Source organism: Durio zibethinus, chromosome 17 (assembly GCF_047325235.1).
Source record: "Durio zibethinus cultivar Kanyao isolate XHJ-2024 chromosome 17, ASM4732523v1, whole genome shotgun sequence".
NCBI classification, from domain to species: Eukaryota; Viridiplantae; Streptophyta; class Magnoliopsida; order Malvales; family Malvaceae; genus Durio; species Durio zibethinus.
In genome coordinates this window covers 24,641,010-24,658,470 of record NC_143178.1, presented here as the reverse complement: position 1 = coordinate 24,658,470, position 17,461 = coordinate 24,641,010, and the positions used below count along the sequence as shown (strand labels likewise).

Here is a 17,461-nt window from a genome sequence, read left to right as displayed (position 1 = left end):
TTTAGGCTTAACATGTATGGGATGGAGGAGATGGACTTATTGTAGGCCATAAAAAACCCACAAACCAGCCCAAAGTGTGAGGCTTTAATTTGCTTTAGTCATCACTAGCAAATATTTTAAAAAATAAATAAATAATTTTCTTTTATATGTGCAAGACTTATAATTTTTAAGAAGAAAAATAAATAAATTATTAGAAATTACAAAGTTTATTTTATAAAAAAAAATAAAAAAATATTGTAAAAAAAATATGACAAAGAGGAAAGTAGAAGAATGGTAGTGAAGTTGACAGCAAAGCCAAACAAAAACGTCGCCGTCTCAAAATGTTGATATTTTAGTAGCACAAAAGCATCTCATTCTTATGCATAGATATTGCCAAAAATTGAGAGGTCCTATTTCTTACAAGTTTTACAACCGCCTCTTTAGAGTTAACCCTAAATTGACCAAGAATTTTTAATGTATTTGGTTTCTTTCTTCTTAGAAATTCATCAACTTGGGTTTAGTAGCATGATAGAAAAAAATTTCGTCTTAATAATATTATCGATGATTTACATATTAGTATTATATAAAATATTAAAAATTATATATATTATATTTTTTATAAAAATTATATTTTATAATTTATATCGATATAAAAATATAAAATATATATTTTTAATTTTATTAAATTTATTTATAATTATTATTAAAATTTTAATTTATATTAAACTCATATCGTATTTTTATTTCATATTTTTTAAATTTAAAGATTCCAATTGCATAAGATTTTATAATTTTATAATTAAAATTAATTTAAAATATATTATAATAAAATATACGTAAACCCTTCAATTTTTAATGTAAATTAAAAAACTCTGAGGCAAGTATTTGATGGTTTTTTTTATCTTAATCTTATTACCAATCAAAGCACACCAAAAAAGGGCAAACCAGGAAAGCAATCAAAAAATATCTAGGGATGGGAAAAGGACTGAAATTTAAGATTTGACCTACAAGAAAAGCCTTTGTCCACGTGGCAGAATCTTAAGCCCCAATCCAGTGAAGTCTAAATCAGCACCGGAGATGTCAATGGAAGATGATGGTATGCCGGCGCAGAGGATAACATAAACGTAAAGAGGCGTTTGGCTAAAGAAAATACTGAAATAGAATGTAAACCACAGCTATCCTCTTTATTTTCTCTTCGGCCGACATCATATTTTTGTTTATTCATTTTCAAAACCTCTTTCTTTTATAGGTGAGTTATGGAATTTTTTTTTTTTTTTTTTGGGTTTTCCTTGAGCTTTAATTTGATACTTTCTTATGCCTTTATGCGTTTCTGGGCTTTTTAGAAGTTAGGGTTTTCATCTTTCGTCTGATTTAGGGTTTTGGTTTGATTGGGGTGGGTCTTAATCGATACTTTCTTATGCCTTTATGCGTTTCTGGGTTTTTAGAAGTTGGGGTTTTCATCTTTTGTCTGATTTAGGGTTTTGATTTGATTGTGGTGGGTCTTAATTGATTCTCTTGGTTTAAAGTTCCTGTTGGTTGTTGATTTTTTTTTTTTACATCTAAAAATTTTTCACCTTTGGGTTTTCTGTTATGTTGTGATTGCTAATGGATAAGGTGATTAGTCTACCTTTTGAAATTTGGGTAATATGGGTTTTCTTGATTAAGTTAAGCCCATTGAAATTTTGAATCTTTTTGTGATTCAGGCTATTGGTTCACTGTATTTCAGTTGTTAGATTCGAAAGTATTTCATGTTTTTTATTTGATTATTGGACCTTTGCTTTTTAGTGTGTAGGCTTAATTAATGATCAATAGTTTAAGGTAAATTCTAATGGGTTTATGTGTTTTTTTTTTTGAAGAAATTTGATGAATTTATGTTTTACTTGAACAAGTGCTATAACCATGGTCAGTGGTGTAAAAATGTCATTCATTCCTTTTCTTGTGTTCTTTTAAGATTAAATTATCTATAGAAAGGAAGCTGTTAAATTGTTTTTACATCTGGTTGACATTGAGATTCTATGGAATTTTCTTTCTTGTGCGACTTTGTTCTTCTAAAGCTCTGATTGTTGGTTGGTGATTTATAACATTCATTTATGCTGAGTGGAGTCTTTTAATTGTGAGAAGAATGCAAGTTCTCTTGTTTCCCTTTTGGGGTATTCATTCAAGCTGACATGTTTCGTTACTAAATGCTGTTTGCTTGGTAGGAGTGATGGCTAAGGTTCTGGCTCAGTCAACTATTGTTTCTGCTCTAGTTACTAATCAAAGTCATGGTTCATCCAAAGAATCTGGAAAATCAAAAAGATCTGTCCAAATGATGTGCAGTTTACAAACACCTCGATTGAGGATAGGGGGTTTCGCTGGGTTGCATGGTTCAAATTCTTTAGATAATATGGTCAGATTTGGCCGAAATTTCCGTTCTAAGGTTGCAACTTCAATCTCTTCCCGGCGACGAAGGGGTAGCAGATTTGTACCTAAAGCAATGTTTGAGCGCTTCACGGAGAAGGCAATTAAAGTAATTATGCTTGCCCAAGAGGAAGCCAGACGGCTTGGCCATAATTTTGTTGGGACAGAGCAAATTTTATTGGGCCTTATTGGGGAAGGTACTGGCATTGCTGCTAAAGTTCTTAAATCTATGGGAATCAATCTTAAAGATGCACGTGTAGAGGTGGAGAAGATAATTGGAAGGGGCAGTGGGTTTGTTGCTGTGGAGATTCCGTTTACTCCTCGTGCAAAACGTGTTCTCGAACTCTCATTAGAAGAAGCTCGCCAACTTGGTATCTTTATACATAGTTTCTCCTTTTTGTTTTTAATTATTTATAATCACTTTTAAACTGGAATTTAGCTAGAAGGGAGAGTTACCGTACCATATTATCAATTTTCATTTGGCTTTCATTTTATTTGTGTTGGTTATTCATATGACAATTCACTCAGTTATCTGCATTCATATTAGAATTTATTTATTGGCGCAAGATGATGTGAATGTAATTGCCATTTAACTGACTTAACCTAGAAGAAAAGTATTTCATATGATGAAAGAGAAGAAAATGGTATCAAAGGGTTATTGTGGTGGTGGGGAGCTATTCCTTCATCTTTAAATGACGATGAAGTTTAGGTGTAAGCTCTTAACTTATCTCACTAAATCCTTGAATACCAGCCAGGATGTAGTCCTTCTTCATTCTGTTTATATATGCATGCTCTTTTTATGAGGAAAATTTACTTTGATTAACTGGTAAGTCTTGTTTTATGAAAATTTCAGGCCATAATTATATTGGATCAGAGCATCTTCTTCTTGGGTTGCTTCGTGAAGGTGAAGGTGTAGCCGCCCGCGTTCTTGAGAATTTAGGTGCTGAACCAAGTAATATCCGGACACAGGTAAGAAATGCATTTATTGACTTGATTTTGTTTCTAATTTCTGGTTTTTTTTCTGCCAATATAAAAAACTACTGGGGTTAATCATCCATTTGATTGACTAGGTTATTCGTATGGTTGGCGAGGGCAATGAAGTTAGTGTTGTTCCTGGAGGATCAACTGGCAACACAAAGATGCCAACACTTGAGGAATATGGAACCAATTTGACTAAGCTAGCTGAAGAGGTAAGAAATTTGTACACTCGAGGAATATGGAACCAATTTGACTAAACTAGCTGAAGACGTAAGAAATTTGTTTATCTGTTTATCCTGGGTATTTGTATGTGCTTGTTTCTAAGCAGGTTTTTCTCCCTTTCAGGGTAAATTGGATCCCGTTGTTGGGAGGCAGACTCAAATAGAACGTGTTGTCCAAATATTGGGTAGGCGGACCAAAAACAACCCGTGTCTTATTGGAGAACCTGGTGTTGGAAAAACAGCAATTGCAGAAGGCCTTGCCCAACGTATTGCTAGTGGTGATGTTCCTGATACAATTGAGGGAAAGAAGGTGCATGGATGTCTTTTAGCTTTATTTTATTACTTTTTATCTTAGCAAAGGGATTGAAAGAATTAATGGTGATGATTTTTTATTATTTTTTATGTTTTTGGATTTGTGCAATAGTTATGAAATGCAAATGTGGTAGTATTTTTGCATGTTTCCATTTAGAATTGCCGTGAACTTAACGTCAATTTTGCACTAGTTGCGTACTAAAATGCTGTGTAATTTATGTGTAACATCCATCTCCATTATGGGTCTTTTTTCTCTGGAAAATTTTCTGCTTTAATATACATGACATGAAAACAGTTGGTCACTAGTGATTTTAGTTGCTAAAGTCTGGAGTTTTATTTTATTACTTTCATCAAATTTGAGATATCCCAAACTATAAGGGTCTTGCCCAAAGCCAGTCAAAATAATGACATAGATCGATGATAGCTTAAGATCTTGGTGCTGTGCTATTTACTTAAATATATGAGGGGTATGAATCAACAAGAGGCGTTTGTTTCTTTCAATGTCATTATAATTTCTCTGGTTATTCTTCCTACCTTTTCCCAACCTTTCAAAGTTATAGCCTTCCTTTTTGTGTACTTCTTGTTTATTTATTATTTATTTTCATTGAGAAGTAAGCATTTATGACTGTTTTTTATTAGGTTATAACACTTGATATGGGTCTTCTTGTTGCTGGAACGAAATATCGTGGAGAGTTTGAGGAGAGATTGAAGAAGCTAATGGAGGAAATCAAGCAAAGTGATGAGATAATATTGTTTATTGATGAGGTGCACACCTTAATTGGAGCAGGAGCGGCAGAAGGTGCTATTGATGCTGCCAATATCTTAAAGCCGGCTCTTGCCAGAGGTGAATTGCAGGTAAATTTTGTTCTTACAATGGGGATTGTAATGTGTGTATTTTATGTTTAGGCAGCGAACAGAGTAAGGAAATGGGAAAGTGTATGTGAGTTTTCCCAGTCTTTTCTAAGTTTGGATTGGTTGTTGCTTCGTAGCAATACACTAGACAATTTTTTTGACAGTTTCTCTAAATATTATAATCTTTAGAGACTAGAGTTGATTGTTTTATCTAAATTATTTGGGTCCTTCCTAGTGCTGCTCATGTTCGAATTTTGTATTTGCAAGGTGTAAGTGAAGCATATTGTTATATTTGGTATTTGTGCTACTGTTGAAGTTTTTATAGCATTTGGTTAATGCAACCTGTTGTTTCTGTTTATCTAATCAACTCTGGCTATTTCTTATATTTTTTATTTGCATTGATGCAGTGTATTGGAGCTACAACACTCGACGAATACAGAAAACATATTGAGAAAGACCCAGCTTTGGAAAGACGATTCCAGCCAGTCAAAGTGCCTGAACCATCTGTAGATGAAACTATACAGATTTTGAAAGGTTTGCGAGAGCGTTATGAGATTCACCACAAGCTTCGCTACACGGATGAGGCTTTAATTTCTGCTGCGCAGCTGTCTTACCAGTACATCAGGTATGTGGCCATCTTATTGTCATCAATCATCTTTTGTAATTGCTTAGTCACTAAAAATGGAACTGCACTTTTTTTGTTCCTCACTGTGATTTCTTTATGCTTTAGTGACCGTTTTCTACCTGATAAAGCAATTGACTTGATTGATGAAGCTGGTTCTCGTGTTCGACTTCGTCATGCACAGGTGTGCTTGTATTACAATTTAGTCACGAGTGACTCTTATTTGCCTTTCTTTCTCTAGTTGATTTGATTACATTATTGTTGTTGCAGCTCCCTGAGGAAGCTAAAGAGCTTGAAAAAGAGCTCAGACAGATCACAAAGTCAAAGAATGAAGCAGTTCGCAGCCAGGACTTTGAGAAGGTAACAAAGTAGTTGAGTTTCATTGGGCCATTTTATATTTATTTCTTTTAGAGGGTGGATCAAATTATTATAATGATCCTTCTGTATCCTAACTTGTTGGTGTTGGATTGTTTGATGGTCTCAAAGATTAGTTTTCTTACGAGGCTGTTAAGGGGTCAACCATTGTTTTTCTTTTGTGGGTTTGGCAACCTTTGGTTTAGCTATCACTCATATTATAATACATTCTTTTAAACAGGCTGGGGAATTACGTGACCGGGAAATTGAGCTTAGGGCTCAGATCACTGCAATCCAAGAGAAAGACAAGGAGATGAATAAGGCAGAGGCAGAGGCAGGGGATGGAGGTCCTGTTGTGACAGAAGTGGACATTCAGCATATAGTCTCTGCGTGGACTGGTATTCCTGTTGAGAAAGTATCAACGGATGAATCTGATCGTCTCCTTAAGATGGAAGAGACTCTTCATAAGCGAGTCATTGGTCAGGATGAAGCTGTCAAAGCCATTAGCCGTGCTGTTCGACGTGCCCGTGTTGGTCTCAAGAACCCCAATCGGCCAATTGCTAGCTTCATCTTTTCTGGACCAACTGGTGTAGGGAAGTCAGAACTAGCAAAGGCACTAGCTGCTTACTATTTTGGGTCTGAAGAAGCCATGATCCGACTTGATATGAGTGAGTTCATGGAAAGACATACAGTGTCTAAGCTCATTGGTTCACCCCCTGGGTATGTTGGTTACACTGAGGGTGGTCAGCTAACTGAGGCTGTTAGGAGACGACCGTACACTGTAGTGCTTTTTGATGAGATTGAGAAGGCCCATCCTGATGTCTTTAACATGATGCTTCAGATACTTGAGGATGGAAGATTGACAGACAGTAAAGGAAGAACTGTGGATTTCAAGAATACCCTTCTGATAATGACCTCTAATGTTGGAAGCAGTGTAATTGAGAAGGGTGGAAGGCAGATGGGATTTGATCTTTTTAAAGATGAGGAGGACAGCAGTTACAATAGAATAAAGAGCCTGGTGACGGAAGAACTGAAGCGATACTTCAGGCCGGAGTTCTTGAATAGATTGGATGAGATGATTGTTTTCAGGCAGCTCACCAAGTTGGAGGTGAAGGAGATTGCTGATATAATGCTTAAGGAGGTGTATGACAGGCTTAAAACCAAAGATATAGAGCTTCAAGTGACTGAAAGGTTTAAAGAGAGGGTGGTGGAGGAAGGATACAACCCAAGCTATGGAGCAAGGCCTTTAAGAAGAGCCATTATGAGACTTCTCGAGGACAGCATGGCTGAGAAGATGCTAGCTAGGGAAATCAAGGAAGGTGATTCAGTAATTGTGGATGTTGACTCCGATGGAAATGTTACTGTTCTCAATGGTAGCAGTGGTACTCCCGAGTCATTGGCTGATCAGATTCCAGTCGTGTAACCAAATAGCCTTTTTGGATATGTTGTTTGTACCTTTTCTTTTTAATTGAACTGGCTATACTAGTCGTAGTCTGTTTTGTTAAAAGGACTTGCATGGTAGTAGAATTGGAAGTCATTGATCGCTTGCCTGTGGACACTGAAGCTGCATTGCATTTCTCTCACTCAATGGCAAAGCATTGTTAGAAGCAGAAAGATGATGCTGGTAATGTTTGGTTGGCAGTTCATCTCACAATAAAATATATGGATAAATTTGTTTGAATTAGATGGAAATGCATTAAAAAAAAATGTGATTATGGTCTCCTTTTCTACCGCCAATTGTTGTAGAACATGAATCAACACTGTAAGGTTGTTCTTAAATGATCAGCATCTGGAACCTTGTTCATATTTAGAGCTGTTTTGACCCGATCTCTAGATTTATATCTTAGAAATGCTTAACTCTTGAGCCATGATATAAAACTTATGCCGCGTCACCAAGGCCTGGAACAAGTTCTCTTTACAGCCTAGTTACGGAGGAACCTAGACATGAATTCAGGGACAAGAGGTTTTAACTGTCATATCAGGTCTGTTGGTTTTCTTGTCAAGTCATATAAATGCTGTATGAGCTAAGTAGTTGAAACCACGGCAAGCATTTAGATAATCAGAGACTGGTTTGTAAATTTTAGTGCTGAAAAGATTCCTTGGTTTCGTCAACTTCATGGTGGTTGGTAGGAGGCAGAAGATATTGGGTTGTTACCGATTCATCTTGTGGTAAATGAGAGGGTATTACTATACACTTGAGTCCACCCACCAAACAGAAAAGAAAAAGAAATCACAAACATGATAATGTAGTTTAAAATTCTGGCAAAATGCACTGTTTCATTCATTTTTGTCAGGCAAATCATAAAAAGAACCAAATAATTTCCCTTTATTAATGAAAACATCTGCTTCCTCTCAAACCAAACTCTGTAAGGTACAGTTGTTTCCAATCCTAACTCCTTTGCCAATCCACCTACCAGGGCGCGGCTTCCAGTCAATGGGATTACGGAATCCTGATCTCCACTGTAAGATGAACCAAATTTGTGAGCCGCAAAGCCTTCATGATGTTGTTCAGGTTATATAGCATTGAGATTTCATTACCTGTAAACCAAGACCTGGATTCCAGCCTTGATTAGTGAACCAACAATAGAGATTGTAGGGATCTCAAGGTTAAGCAGCTAATAATCCAGAATGCTTTCAACAACACGGTAGAAGAACAAAAATTAAGTTGCAGAAGCTTAAGGTCATGACAGAAAAATTCAGTTCTGTTGGTTAATTCTCTATGTAACTCTTTCAGAGGTAGCTAAAATCTTGTTTTGACAAGATATACTTTCTGCCACTATGAAGTTGGTTTTTTATTATCATTACAATTCTAGCTTTTTGCTTGCAGGCAAGCATGAAATGGTGTTGAAAGAGATGTCTGAGAGACTCTATGGGTTGCTGGAGTCACTGCTCATATTTCGGCCGAGTCAGCAGACGATGCTGGCTTGAAAGAGGAAAGAGAATGGAATATGGTACCTGATCTGCTTTTATGTAAGAGGTTCTGAAATCTGAATTGGTTCTGAGATATTATAGTTATGTTCCTTTTGTTGTGTTTTTCCTCAAAGAGTCGAACAAGCAAGACCTCCTAAAATACCTTGTATATCCCTTTTGACAAAGGAGAAAAAACATAGAGCATGCTCCTCGGGAAGTGGCTTTACAGGATTACTTTCCATTTTTCACTTCTTAATATTCTTGAGAGGACAAAGGCATCCTGAAGTTTATTGGCAGGTCCAATATCAACAGTGATTCAATAGTTGTTTTTTTGCTTATTCAATAAACGGATGGATTAATCAACTTTTCTTGATCTACAAGTACAAACCCATGTCTCTTTTTCTGGATTGCTTTCAGTTTGATTGGTGACACCAGTCGCCATACCTGAAAAACTTACCAAGTTATGCGCCATTGCTGTATTTACATTTACACAGAATAAGAAAGTTAAGTGGACAACAGCAAGTGATCAGATCTTTTTCTCACAATTTCTTTATGTACTTACAATCAGCCATACATCATTTAAAGCTGACCCAAATTTCGCTTTCACAGGCGAAAATACCCACTTAGCACAGATGAAACATGAAAAACAGGCACGATGCATCTTATGCACAAATATTGCAGCAATTACGATCGAAATGAACCTCCAAAATGTTACTTGGGATCTTCACTTGAAGCTCAAACAAGTATCAAGATCTATTACACCAGGTATCGGGTCGTCAAATTAAACCAAAGACAAGAAATCAAAACTGTGAAATTTAAGCAAGCTGTAATAAAAATTAATGAAAAAAATTGAACAATAAATATAAAAACTTAATATTTGATGCAAACTTATCAAGATGGCGAAAAAAGAAGAAGACGGGGAGAAGGACGAAACAGATCACAAAGCGTTGTCCAAATCTTTGTGATTAGACATTGATGCAGCAGATGGCTGGTCAATTTCTTTACGAGATGCTTCCCAAAGCTGCTGTTCTATACCCAACTTCCGCAGCTCATATAAACCTCGATCAACTGCCAGTCAGCACACGATGCAAGCCAAATTTGAAATCAGATGTTATTGAAATGGCACATTTAACATTCAATCAATCACTCTTCTCCCTCCTCCTCCCCCCCCCCCCCAATTTTTGTATTGTGTATTAGTTTCACTCGTGTATATTTCTTTCTTTGCCCAAATTTGTTTTGCACTCCCCAAGATTGAAGGATGTGATAATATTGAAGGAAACATCAGAAAGAAAAATCTATTGCCAATCACAAAAATATCTTGGGGTTCTTATACTTCTACGAGATTCACAAGAATAACTTGAGGTTCTTTACTTCTTCTATGAGATGAAAATAGTTTACTGCAAGAAAAGAGACAACTTTACAGATAGAGTCCAACCTAGGCTTGAAAAATGTTTTTAGATATGGCACAAAATTCATGCTAGTTTTTGACTTTTTCTGAAGTTCCCCAGAGACAATTTCTTTCATCAACAAGAATCGGGCACAACTTAATAGGAAAGTTCAATAATGAGTAACAAACAAGTATAATAGAAACAAAATGTAAAAAATTCAGAAAGCAAAAGGCAGAAAGAGGATGTATTTCACCACCATACGCAGTTTTTAGGGAAAAGAGAAAAAAAAGAAGGTTGGTTTACCATCCACAGCATTGTGTGAAGTAGGGGTCTGCCCACTATGGCTGATCCAACATCGAAGCCGCTCTTCTGCAATATCCTCTTCAATACCATGTACTTTGGCTCTTCTCCAGAAATATGTTAACCAAGCCTATAACAATTACAAGTTATAAGAACAAGAATTTCTGACATAATGCGAACCTTCTACAGCAAGAGAAGCACCAGAGTGCCTGCACTGAGGTAGCTAACCTACTATGATGCCAAAACACTCCTGAATTCAGAACTTGATGTGGTTTTGAGCTTGCTACCCTTGAGTAAATGGAAATTTGGTTTACCAAAGGTTGATAAGACCAGAAAGCAGAAATTTGAAGGGCAATTTTTATTGTTGAGAATATTACATTCCTAATTCATTAAAACTTAATCTGCAAGAACCATGCATAACTGGCTATCATAGCATGGACAAATGATGCTCATGGACATTCAACTCTTATAAAAAGAATAAAAAATGTGTTCTTACATATCCCCTAGGAAATAGATATAGGGAGGTATGAAAACGAGGGGAGGCTGTGAATCAGCTCCAACAGAACCACGAAGGGAGAGAGAGAGAAGGGTGAATCAAAGGAGGAGGAAGAAGAAGAAACACGCTTAAAATTGATATATATAAATTAACTATGATCTAGCAACAGATAATATTAGGCAAAAAGGCCCAGACAACAAAAAAATCACCAGAGAATGAGAAAAGAGATATTGCATTGAAGGCTCACATATGATCAGCATGCAAAGTATTTGAATGAAGAAAGTGACTAACCTCTTTGAAAAGAACATCTTCTCCCTCCTCTTCACTTAGTTCTGCAGTTGAAAGGCAAAAAAAAAAAAAATTCATTTAAATAAAACCAAAAAGAGAAAGAACAACTGAATCTTTTTAAACTAATTGAGGCCAGAGTTTTCCCAAAAACAACATGAAAATATGCCGTAAGAGGAAGTTATAATAGTGCCCGATGACAGACACAAAGTGTCTCTCTTACCAAATGCATCTATCAACTTAGGATCACCCGATGACTTTGAATCTGAAAATCAAATAAAAGAAGAAAAAGGATAAATACTAGTGCATAATATTTCACTCATATCAGAATATAATTGATTTCCAACAGATGCAATTGTAGAAGGGAAAGAATAGCTAGCAAAGAAATTAAAAAAATTTGTCACAGCTTTTGCCTCAAGAAAAAAAAGAATCAGGCGCTGTTTCTTCAGGAGGAAAAGTTGGATATAACAGTCACTAGTTTCACCCCATTTTATTGAACATCAACTAAAAGTGCAAGATAAAGTGAATAAAAGCTAGGATTGCCACACAAGGAAATGAAAATATTGGCATCCTTAAGGAATTAATTGGGGGAAATATAAATATTGAGAAATTAAGTACATCCAACTAGATTGATTACTCATAAAAAAAAAAAAAAATCTTGCACATAACACAGATGAAGAAAACCTGAGATGGATTGATGAAGCAAACTCAGTCGTCTGTGCCTGCCTAATGCATGTAAAACAGCGTCTTCAACCTGAAAACAGCAACGAGTGCAGATAAAAATAACTCTATAAAGCTGTGCTTTACAAAAGAGCACATGAAATACGTAAGTAATAATAAAATGGAACTTCATGTAAATGCATGTTGGAGGGGAAGAAGTGTTACTACAACTAAATTTTTAAAATTTAATGGCCAAGGCATAAACCTTCATATATATGCAATTCATATAAATTTATAAAGAAGAATCAATGTAAAACATCCAGGAAAAATATAGATACTAAATAACATGCCAATGGAACAGAAAAAAAATTAAAATTTTAATTTTCCTTTTAGAAAAAAGAATCAACCTTCAAAGATGCCAATTCCCTTAGGCCCATTTCAACTGAAAGCATACTCTCAATATTTCCTTCTCCTGTCAGATCATTCACATCCCGGACAAGTTTACTCCGGTCTGGATCACCACCACCTGTATCAATTCTACAATTTTAATAGGTCAAAATAAATTATTTTTTTTTTTTAAAAAAGAGGGAGTGAATGGGATATGGTAAAAAATTGAACTAGCCTCTATCCCAGGCCTCCTCGTTAGCCTTTTGTCCAGCAGAAACAACAACTTCAAATGGAAGAGGAGCCAATGCAGACCAATATTCATGCTTTGACACTGCTATATCTGCACATATGCCTGCAAAATCCAGTAGCAATTGTGGGAAAAACAAATCCTATCTGGTTATAAACAATAAAATGACTGCAAAGAAGGAATAGGATGAATCAATTTTGTAGGAATGAAAAATGAAAATTCCACCACCAAAGTGTTGAAATAAAAAGGCTAAGAATTGCTATGAGGATATGATACTGGCTGGCAAAAGAACAATAGCAAAGCTGGTATCCACAATCTACAACAAATATAGGTCCATTACCAATAATATCTTAGGACAAAAAAAGGACTAAGAACTGACCAAGTCAGACATACAACAAGATCCTTCAACTTCATGAATCTTAGGGATGGTCAAAACTTTCACGCCAAAGGTGCACTACATCACAGGTATGGGATCAAATTCTCACTTTTCTATGCATCTTAGTTGGCAAAATTAAGAAGTAAATTATTTCCTTGCTTAAGAAGAACGTGATAGTTGATTACCATGCTGTACAGCTAATCCCCAGTAACGAGCAAGCCAACATCTCTTCAGGACAACTTCCTCCTACAATGTAGATTTAGCATACAATTAGAATTTAAGCATCCAGCAATAAAAGTGACTTGAACATGAATGGACAAACCATCTCTTCCTGAGTCAAAATCATTCTCTGTGTCATTAAGCGAAGAGCTTTTGTTTCAGATTCTGCTTCATGGAGCTGTTCCATGACTGTAGCAGTTCCATCCTTCAAGTTCTGATCAAAAGAAAGTCATAGAATTACTTTCAGCATCAACACACTTCTACACACCAGCATTATTGGCACACTTTACCTCAAGTTCTGAATGAAGGGCCGCAATTTCCTCCTCCCTACAATCCTTTGTCTGTTTTGCAGCCTTAAGAGCAGCCTGCAAGAAAGAACATTTTGCAGCTTTTTTGTTTTTAATGAGACAAATGTTTTACAGCTTAAATAAAGTAGCTTCAAATAAACGGCTGGGATGGAGGGGAGAGAGAGAGATAACCAATATTATTGTTCCTGGCAAACATCTAAAATAGGAAATATAGGTCAAGTAACCATATAATATTTAATTCATAAGCCTGAAGATATGAAAAGAAGTAAGCTTGACTCTATAAGTATAATATTTTGTTTACCTCCCTTTGACGCAAAGCTGCTTCCTTCCTGCAGAAAAACTACATATTATCATACAGTGAAAATAAATAGAACAACTAGCAAATGCAAAATACACACACTTACCTACTTAATAATTTGGCTTCCAGAGATACACCTTCTCCTAAGGAAGCGACCTGTTAACATAAAATTTAATAAGTAAGCAACTGTATGAATGCAGCAAGCTAATGAACAATGAATATTTTGCCGCTTAGGCAATGCTCACAGCTCACAACTCAAATGCTGAATTCACTCATACCTCAATGATGTAACAACATGTTCACAAGTTACAAAAATGCGTAACATGAGTACCTGAATATGCTTTTTCAAGTATATGCCTATTTAAGAGATTTATGTCAATGTCCCACCTGGTGGATGCCTAGACTATAAAGATTCTACCTCATACATAATCCAGTACTGCTTAAATATCAAGAACCAATAATGTAAATAGAGAACTTGAAAGTTGGAGATACTAAGTTATATAAGTGTAATATGAACTATATGAGTAATTTCAAAGAGTACATAATGTTAAGCCCTTTAACAAATAAGCAGCACTAGAAGCTGCTGGATGAGATACTTCAAGGAAAGACATCTAAAGTGTTACCCATTTGCATTCAGGAAATGCTGTGTCATCATGTTTAAATTACATAAATGCCCCACATCAACAACTATGCTTCACAGACTAGAAACATTTGGGGTGAAACAACTCAGATGATGCTACACATTTTAATATGATAAGCCATGCACACCATACCAAGCAGGGAGAGAAGATCTAGCAACCAAAGAAAGAAGAGTAACGAACCTGTTTCTCAAGCTCCCTAGCTCTTGCTTCTGCTTCTTCACGTCTTTCTTCAGCAGAATGAAGCTGTACAGCATACACAGGCATAAATGCTACATGTCACAGATAACACAACCATAATAACGAATTTTTAATTCTCTAGGGTGGGATAGTGCACCTTGTCAAGTAGGTTCTCATTCTCTTCTTGTAGCATATCAAGCTGCAACATAGCATACATTAGCTTCAAACCAACTGCTTCAAGAATAAGATTTCAAGTTCAAATGAAAGATAAACAAAAAGATTGTGTACCCTCACAGGCATGATTACATTATAGATTATGCAGCTCATAGAATCTATATAAGATTAATATATTTGAGAGCTGTATAAGTCAGATATCGAGACATAAATTGATAAATGCCAGTTACTTACTTCATCACAAAGTGCAGAAGCTTCACGCTGATCTCCAGTGTCTTTTGCTTTGAGTTGTCCTACATCAGCTGTAAACCTGCAATACTTTCCAGTAACATAATTCCACTGCTTCAAATCTATTGGCTTACAAAAGGTTGAACTTTTTTAACTTTCTCATCACATAACAATAAAAAATTTTCAAAAACAGGCATTTAAACTCAACAATACTCTACACGCAATGAGAAAAAAACAAGAGCACATGTAAGATTATGCATACAGAGAATGACGTCCCAAGGAAAAGAAAACAATATTTTTTAAATTGGTTTCAGAAACAAGGCAAATGAAGAAATTAGGCACAGCAAATACAGATAAATAAGCTTATTAGATAATCTACTAAGGGAGAAATGAAGAATTATATAGAGGAAACTGCATTTGATTTGAAGCTTAAGACATTTTTGCCAAAAGATAAAGAATATAGGTCCATAAACAAAAAAGATGATGTCATAACAGATCTACTAATGGTTCTAGTAAGACTTATAAGGATTTGGATCACAGTATCATTTGAACAAACTAGAACATAAAAGGCATGATCTATAAGGATTTTTTTTAAGAGATAAAAATGTTGTTTAGATATTGGAATAAAAAGTTTAGGCATCAAACTAAGAACAAATTTAGATGATAGAATATGTAAGGAATAAAAGAAGAACATTACATTATTAATTAGGTATTACCATGAAGTGTCAATGATATTGATATGTTCTTTGAAAAACAAGATGAATGGTTCTAGTTTAGAAATTCAATAAGCATTATCCTTTGCAAATACTGATAAGATAAAAATGTGTAATGTCCTAATGGGTTGACCCAGCACGATAACAGCATTGAAAACCTATATTTGTCAGTGATAGACGGTATATTAGTGCCTTAGTAACAGCATTCAAAGATAAATTAATGTAACTATATATAGAGAGAGGAATATTTTTCTAATGACAAAATAGTAGCTGCAAATATAAATAAATACATTGCAATTGCATGAAGATGCCTTGAACTGATATGATTTTACCATCTGTACTAATACATTAATCAGTTCGCTCAGTTGGTCCTTTTACAACCTCAGTATCTACTAATTAGCTGCTATCTTACCATCTCAGTTACTATTATATAATTTGAAGTTTCCTTCTATCAAAGACTCATCTGTCTTTTATACGGTGCACATATAAATTCTAAATATATTCTTAAGCAATAAAATTTCATGAAAGCTAACCTTTTATCTCTGCTTCTATTAGGAGGATCAATCGGAGGTATAGTAACTGGCGTGCGAACTGAAGTTCTACTCGGCGGCAACAATGTTGGCGTCGTTGACCGCATCGACATTGCCGGCCTCCCTGCTGACGTGGACCGCACCGAAGGCGCATGCTCTACAAAATTCCGACCTAACTAATCAAAATTACCAAAAACTCCAAGTCAGATCAAAAAATTCAAATCCACAAAAAGAGCAAAGAAAAACCTCCCTAATTAACTTCAATTCAAAGTCATTACCGCAGGGGAGGCAGATCTATTAGGCCGAGTGACAGAGATTGCCGGCAAAGTACTGTGATTTAAACCGTTATTAGAGAAGCTAGTAGGTACAGAAGGACCGCCGAACTGGAAACCTAGATCGTCGTCTTCCTCATCGTCGTCGGTGGTCTGCGAAGCCATGACTTGAGCGAGTCGTTGAGCAGCGGCTTTGGCGGCTACGTTTTGTGTGCGCTTGATGGTTGAGAAACCACCGGCGGCACCCGGCTGCAACAGTGACTGCGGATGAGCGGGAGACGACGAACCCGAGCTACTCGATCCACAGCTCCACTGTGGCCCGTACACGGGACTCTCCGTCCTCCGATCCATCACTTTACTTAATGTAACTGTTATTTATTTTCTTTTTTTAAATTGAGCTAGATTTTGGGGGTAAAATGGGAGGATTTGGCCTCGTCTCGAGAGAACCGGAGGAGAGAGAGAGACGGGGTTGAAACACTGTTGAAATATGGATTGGGGAGGAAGAGGATTGAGCAAGACGACATCGTTTTAGGGCTTAGTGCGGGTTTCGCGGGAGAGAATCGAAAGGGGAAATGTAGGGACCCAGTGCACAACGTGTTAAACTGAGCTGGCGCGTGGGGTCCAAGATTTTGGCTCCGATAGCGAAGGATCCTGGACAGAGAATGTTTTGGCTGCGTTGTAACAGTGCAAAATCGGAGCCAATCATTTTGTCCTGAGCCCCTTAGCCGACTAAGCCACGAAGCAACCTACCTTACCCACTGCCACGTGGTAGCTTCTTCACCCTCGACTTAATGATTATCAAACAAAATCTATACATCGGTCCATTATATGATATTGTCTGCATGTATTTTTATGTTCGTGAAGCCACCAAAGCAAGTACCTAAAATATTAACACTTAATTAGCTAAGAATATATGAAGTTTGGTACTTAAAAGTTAGTAAATAAATCACTTATAAATACATATATAAACTTGAATAATTATTATATTGAGTCATTAATGGCTTAAAATATTATAATTTACTTATGAGTAAAATAATATATTACTTCTCACAATTAATTGTTAAGTTTAAAAAATTTTAGCTATCAATAATTAATTAATGGTGTTGCACTTATTTTTTTCCCTAAAAGTCGAAT

General features: G+C 36.0%; 2 protein-coding genes and 2 long non-coding RNA genes across 6 annotated transcripts; 2 read left to right on the top strand and 2 right to left on the bottom strand.

The window, feature by feature from the left end:
- Positions 1–1,150: 1,150 nt before the first annotated feature.
- Positions 1,151–7,522, top strand: LOC111285263 (ATP-dependent Clp protease ATP-binding subunit ClpA homolog CD4B, chloroplastic). Of its 3 annotated transcripts, none has more exons than XM_022874614.2 (10): positions 1,151–1,228; positions 2,181–2,750; positions 3,233–3,348; positions 3,450–3,569; positions 3,703–3,888; positions 4,530–4,745; positions 5,150–5,367; positions 5,473–5,548; positions 5,635–5,724; positions 5,960–7,522. In XM_022874614.2, exons 2-10 carry the CDS (start codon positions 2,186–2,188, stop codon positions 7,139–7,141), a joined length of 2,769 nt encoding a protein of 922 aa, XP_022730349.1. In that variant the 5' UTR covers positions 1,151–1,228; positions 2,181–2,185; the 3' UTR covers positions 7,142–7,522. The 3 variants fall into 3 exon arrangements, with proteins under 3 accessions (XP_022730349.1, XP_022730358.1, XP_089602845.1); XM_022874623.2 differs by having other exon boundaries at positions 1,151–1,372; XM_089746719.1 differs by having other exon boundaries at positions 1,177–1,593.
- Positions 7,523–8,022: 500 nt separating this feature from the next.
- LOC149514159 (uncharacterized) lies at positions 8,023–8,396 on the bottom strand. Its single transcript, XR_016329407.1, has 2 exons — positions 8,257–8,396; positions 8,023–8,178 (listed from the first exon to the last, which is right to left on the bottom strand). It is a non-coding gene; the product is annotated as an uncharacterized LOC149514159 (long non-coding RNA).
- LOC149514158 (uncharacterized) lies at positions 8,290–8,733 on the top strand. The gene is made up of 2 exons (XR_016329408.1): positions 8,290–8,426; positions 8,546–8,733. It is a non-coding gene; the product is annotated as an uncharacterized LOC149514158 (long non-coding RNA).
- A 399-nt stretch (positions 8,734–9,132) lies between these two features.
- Positions 9,133–17,010, bottom strand: LOC111285277 (coiled-coil domain-containing protein SCD2-like). The gene is made up of 17 exons (XM_022874636.2): positions 16,334–17,010; positions 16,059–16,231; positions 14,819–14,894; positions 14,568–14,609; positions 14,414–14,476; positions 13,699–13,748; positions 13,596–13,623; positions 13,277–13,351; positions 13,090–13,200; positions 12,953–13,013; positions 12,380–12,496; positions 12,165–12,283; positions 11,782–11,851; positions 11,321–11,362; positions 11,104–11,144; positions 10,320–10,446; positions 9,133–9,696 (listed from the first exon to the last, which is right to left on the bottom strand). The coding sequence occupies exons 1-17, from the start codon at positions 16,676–16,678 to the stop codon at positions 9,566–9,568; spliced, it is 1,671 nt and encodes a 556-aa protein (XP_022730371.2). The 5' UTR covers positions 16,679–17,010; the 3' UTR covers positions 9,133–9,565.
- Between the last annotated feature and the right edge of the window lie 451 nt (positions 17,011–17,461).